Source organism: Artibeus jamaicensis, unplaced genomic scaffold (genome assembly GCF_021234435.1).
Source record: "Artibeus jamaicensis isolate MK-2021 breed Jamaican fruit bat unplaced genomic scaffold, CSHL_Jam_final contig_3176, whole genome shotgun sequence".
Classification (NCBI taxonomy): Eukaryota; Metazoa; Chordata; class Mammalia; order Chiroptera; family Phyllostomidae; genus Artibeus; species Artibeus jamaicensis.
This window is the reverse complement of record NW_026521740.1, coordinates 3,713,464-3,719,347: the sequence shown is the minus strand read 5'-3', so window position 1 is coordinate 3,719,347 and position 5,884 is coordinate 3,713,464. Positions and strand designations below refer to the sequence as shown.

Genomic DNA, 5,884 nt, shown 5'->3' with positions numbered 1-5,884 from the left:
GCACTAGAGAGGAGAACAGAAAGGATGTACTGTTTAATGAATGACTGGTTATCCCTGGGAACTGGTTAACCACATAGGAAAGCATTAAAATTTTTGATCCCTAAAGCAGCAACTTTCAACCTTTGATATCTCATGGCACACAAAAACTAATTACCAAAATTCTAAGGCACACCAAAAAGTACATTTTTTGCTGATCTGACAAAAATAGATATAATTTTGATTCAATCACACCGGATGGTTATTGTTGTGTTGGCTATTGTCATTTTTTTATCTGACAGTCTAAAGGAAAAGAGGTCAGTGCCCCTGACTAAATGGTCAGGTACCACATGTTTGAAAAAATTTTGTGACATAACAGTAGAAAGTCACTGCTCTAATGCAAAACAAAACAAAAACTTCCAGTGGATTGAAGCAATAAATATAAAAAACCTAATTCTAAAACTTTAGAAGACAATGAAAAAACTGTTACTGCCCAAGGGTAGAAAAGTTTTGCTTGATTTCATTTTTTAAACTAAATGCAAAAAGCATGAAATATGAAGGAAGGCTGATACTTTTGACTACTTCAAAGTTAACTTTTGTACAACAAATGATTCCATAAAGAAAGGGTAAAGCTGAGTTGCAGGCCAGAAAAAGATTTTCATATAGGTCATTTCAAAAAGAGCCTGTGGAACCAAAACCAGGAGCTCTTAATGCTGTGACCCAAGACTGAAGTTCTCCATAGGATGTAATAGACACTTGATAGTGCTGTGTTTCCTAAGGAGATGTAAGATTTTAAAATAATAATAATAATAAATAAATACACCAAAGATTTCCATTGCATTATAACCGACAAGACTAGTATCCTGAATTTATAAATATCTTCTAAAAAATAGTAAAAAAAAAAAAGCCCCACCAAATTCCCAATAAGAAAATGGGCAAGATAAAATATGCAATTGACGGAGGAAAAATATAATAGGCCAGTAAACACATTAAAAAAGATACTCGGTCTCTCTAGTTAAGCAGAGATATACAAATTAAAGGCACAGTGGAATTCCATTCCACCCATCAGATTTGAAAATTTTTTAAATGTCTGAGGACACCAAGTTTTAGGAGGGGTATGCAACAAAATGAATTCTCATTTTGCTGGTGGGAGAGCCAATTGGTATAAGTAATCTAGAGAGCAATTTGGAAATACCCAGCAAAGCTTGAAGACATTTCTTTATCTCAACTGTATTCCTGTATATATTTTTCAAGAAATTTCTTCACATGTATAAGAATATATGTACAAGGATATTTCTTGCAGCATTGTTTCTTGCATTAAAAACATGAAATTAAATGTCCATTATTGAGAAAATGGACATGTGATGGTATGTTAATTCAGTAGCATACTACACAATGATAAAAATGAGTAAAACTACATCTATATCGTCATGGATACAATGTGGGAGAGCAATGATCATAACAATACATACAGGGTATCTTTTATATAAAGTTTTAAAATGTGTATAACACTAACACTATTGCTTATGGATGTACAAACTATCAGCAACCAATATTCAAGATAGTACCCTGAAGTGAATAGCTAAGGGAGGGGAACACAGAGAACTTCAAGTTTATTTCTGCAGTTTTATTTCTTAAAAAAAATAAATAACAGATTTGGAAACAAAAATGGCAAGATGGCAAGGTTTGCAATATCTGGATGGTGAATTCAAAGGTATGCCTTATAATAGTCTCTAACATTTTAGGAGTGAAACGTTTGTTAGAACAAGATTTAATCCGAAGAATAAAACGTTTTTTCATATTTGGTACATTTAATCTCATAAAGAATATTTTTGTTTTTATAAATAAAAACTGTTTATATGAAAGGTGTGCAACATAATGAAATGACTGCTCCAGTCCAGGTAATCAACATACCCTCGTGCGGTGAGAGCACCCGAAATCTATGCTTAGAAAATTTCCCGTATTCAATACAGTATTAACTATAACCTGCAACTTCGCATCAGAATAAAACTACTTTAAAGTTATTTTTTTCCATTAAAGAGTTCTTTTTATTGTTGTTTTTCCATTTATTAAATCTTTTTTTGAAAATACAATCTGCCAGGCTATGAGGATATCACGAAAGAAGCATACGATAAAACATAACAAAAAAGTAAACTTTCTCAACTAGTTTGTATTCTCATGAGGAAGTTGTTAAACCAAAAAAAGGGGGGCGTAGAAAACGGTAATAACCAGGAGATGAGATGACAGACAAGTTGCAAAGCGGAAGGAGAATTTACATCTGCCTGGAGTAGCCAAAGCCGATTTCAAGGAGATGCTTTTGAGCTGACTCAACGGGAAAAGGGTCTGCCAAGGGTTCAAAGGCGTTCCAAGCAGAGGGAACAGCTTGTACAGACAACTGGGGAGGCGAGCCGCACGAACGTTGAGGAGTATAGGCTGGGGCGGGTGGGGTGGGGTGACGGCTGGAGGGAAGATATCACTATTACACGCTCAAGAGTAAGGAGGGGCTTGAAGTGGGGGTCGGAACGTGCTGGAACTGGTACTAAGCTTCGGTCAAAGGGCAGGAAGCAGCGGCCCTGCAAACTTTGACTTAACTTTCACTACACACGACCAGTAAGGACCAGAACTCGTATCTCCTGACTTAGGGCGATGAACCCTCTAGTTGTGAAGGGGCTACCGGGGAGCAACATTTGCCCCGAAATAAAAATTGTACCCAGTTCATCTCCCAAGCTGCCTTTTGCTCTGAGTTTCCCTTATCCTGTCAGCTCCAAACCGCCTACGGACGCTATCGGCCTCCAGAAATCCCCTCCATTTAGGCAGGCCGCTTAAGGCCTCTTAAAAAGCAGCGAGGTATACCAGAGGCCTGCTTCGGGGGACTTCGGACACCACAAGTCCCAGCATGCAACGCTCCCGGTTAGAGAGGGGACCACTAACTGGACCGACGTGCAACGTCTCTCCGCCAGGGGGCGGAGCTCTTGGTAAGGGAGGCCGACGCGGACTAATGGCGTCACCTAAGCAACTCCAATTACTTGCTAGAACCCACTTCCGCTTCCGTCTCTAGTCCTAGAACTACAGGACACGCAGCTTTCGCCGTGGTGACGCCGTTTGCCGGCGACTGCACCGGTGTGGAGCTTTCGGTAGCGGTTCCTCTCCCGCGTGAAATATTAGAGGAGCTCCTCGTCCGAGGCCTGTGACCTGAGAACGACTAGGAAAGCGGCGAGATGACGGACCGCTACACCATCCACAGCCAGCTGGAGCACCTGCAGTCCAAATACATCGGCACCGGCCACGCCGACACCACCAAGTGGGAATGGCTGGTGAACCAGCACCGCGACTCCTACTGCTCCTACATGGGCCATTTCGACCTTCTCAACTACTTCGCCATTGCGGAGAATGAGAGCAAAGCTCGAGTCCGCTTCAACTTGATGGAGAAGATGCTGCAGCCTTGCGGACCGCCAGCCGACAAGCCGGAGGAGAACTGAGATCCCGGCTTGTCTGCGCTGAGCGGGAGAGCGCCAATCCCTTCTGTGATTCTACCGTCTGCCATCATTCCCGCCTGTCCCTGCCTCAAGTGGACTGATTCTCCATGGTTTCTTCTCGTGCTCTTCCTGACCAGAAGAAGGTGCTTACTTATCCCGGGCGTTTCACCTGACCCGCCTTCATGTGGACCCTTCGGAACACAGCGTTGGGGAGACAGGACGCCAGAGAACTGTGACCCTGGACTCTTTAAAGCCAGCGAGCGTTAGGGGTGACTGCACTGGAGTGAGATGCAAAGTGGAGGCTCGTTTTTGGCTGCTTGTCGTTGTTGATTTTTTTCCATAAAGTTCAGAAACTTTTCAGTCTTTGTGTGGGCTAGTTGTGTTCAGGTGGAGGGGTCCAGGGAGGGTTCTGGGGACTGCTCTTTTGTGGGAGTCTGAGCAGGAAATCCGGGTGGGGGGCGTGGCCAGACACTTAAGGCCACCCTGCACAACTTATAAAAATTCTCCCACCCTGACTTCTCCCAAGAGTCATTTTCAGGTCCATAATGCCTTCAGTATTGAGGTTTGAGATAATTGTATCTCACCTTCTTTTTCTCCCATTAAAAAAAAAAATCTTTTTAATCATTGCCCTCCTCTCTCTCAAAAATCGAATCCTCTTGGGATCCACTTGGGGTGTCATGAGAGATGACAAGCTATCAAAAGAGTTTTTTTTATTAACTCAACATTCACCAAATATTTATTGAATTCTACTGTGGTAGGCTTTTTTTTTCCCACATTTTGGGGGGTCTTGTAGTGGGGAAGCCACATAAACTACCAGGGGCATCCAATCTTTTGGCATCTTTGAGCCACACTGGAGGAAGAAGAGTTGTCTTGGGCCATACATTAAATATACTGACAAAAACTGATGAGCAAAAAAAAGTTTTAAGTAAATTTACGATTCTGTGTTGGGCTGCATTCATAAGCCATCCTGGGCCACATGTGGCCTGTGGGACAGGTTGTCAGGTTGGACACCTATGCTAGGCATAGCGAATGTTAGGTGTGTAGAGGGTGGGAGTAGGTAGGATTGCAATTTTCAACAGGATGCTCATGTTTGATTATTGAGATAGTGATATTTGAGCAACGACTTTAAGGCAGTGAGGGGAATAGCCCCAGAAAACTGAGGAAATTGCTTCCAGACAAAGGGAACTGCCAGTGCAATGGTCCTAATGCTGGAATTGGGTCTGGTTTGCTGAAGAACCAGCAGGGGTGAGCACAGCTGGAGGTAGTAAGGTAGGGAAAGAATGGAGGGACAAGTAATAGGGAACAGATAAGAGTCTATTAGGCTAACTCTGGCTTTTTCCCTGAAGGAGACTGGGAGCCACTGGAAAATTATTAAGTGATGATATCTGCCATGTTTCAGATCAGTGGTTCTCATTTAGGCCTTGGGATTCCATTATATTCTTACAAATTCCTGAAGACACCACAGAGCCTTTGTTTATGAGGTTTATAGCTGTTGATATCACCAAATTAGAAGTTAAAACAAAATTTTAAAATAGCAATATACTTAACAGTAATAAAGCCATTACATGCTAGCAAAACAGTTTTTACTTAAAGTAACTTCTTGCTTTTTTTAAAAAGACAATTTTGTAGATGTTTTCAATGTCTAGCTTATTAGAAGACAGATTCTCCTGTCTGCTTCTTCATTCACTCTATTGGGATATGAAGTTCTTTTATCTTTTAAAAGATTTTATTTATTCATTTTTAGAAGGGAAGAAAAGGAGAAAGAGGTAGAGAAATACCAATGCATGATTTTGCCTCTCATGCACCCCATACTGGGGACTTGGCCTGCATCCCAGGTATGTGCCCTGACTGGGAATCAAACTGGTGACCCTTCGGTTTGTAGCCCAAGCTCAATCCACGTAGCTATGCCAGTCAGGGCTGGGATATGAAAAAATCTACTCCACATGAATATGTAGTAGGGGAGAAATATTTAATAACCTTTTCAAGTAATTGTAGATATTCTTTGATACTCTACCAAAACCCAACAAGTAGTAATTTTCTAAAAGTTTGTTACAACATGGAATTTGATCACTCAACTAAAATTGAATAGACAACTTTCATTGTCTATTGCTTTAAAATTTATTACCTGTTTTAAACTTTGAATATTTTACACATACATGATTTGCAACATCATGCATCAGTCATTTGGAAATGGCTCTAGTGAGTTATACAAGCTTCTCAAATGTTGACGTATGTCATTATACATATCAAGTCACATTTATTAATGACATCACTGATATCATCAAGAAAGTCTAATATTGGGTTGGCCAAAAAGTTCATTTGGTTTTCCCATAAGATGGCTGTAGTAGTGCTTAATTGTCTTTAACCTCATTCGAAACAATTTTGTTAGATTGTACTGTGACAGCTGTCATATCAGCGCGCATTAAAAAAAC

The 5,884-nt window shown here is 40.9% G+C and overlaps 1 protein-coding gene and 1 non-coding gene across 2 annotated transcripts; both read left to right on the top strand.

The window, feature by feature from the left end:
* The first annotated feature begins 640 nt into the window (after positions 1–640).
* Positions 641–766, top strand: LOC119049073 (small nucleolar RNA SNORA25). Its single transcript, XR_005082444.1, has one exon. It is a non-coding gene; the product is annotated as a small nucleolar RNA SNORA25 (small nucleolar RNA).
* A 2,293-nt stretch (positions 767–3,059) lies between these two features.
* Positions 3,060–3,812, top strand: SF3B5 (splicing factor 3b subunit 5). The gene has a single exon (XM_037144925.2). The coding sequence runs from the start codon at positions 3,195–3,197 to the stop codon at positions 3,453–3,455; it is 261 nt and encodes an 86-aa protein (XP_037000820.1). The 5' UTR covers positions 3,060–3,194; the 3' UTR covers positions 3,456–3,812.
* Positions 3,813–5,884: the final 2,072 nt, after the last annotated feature.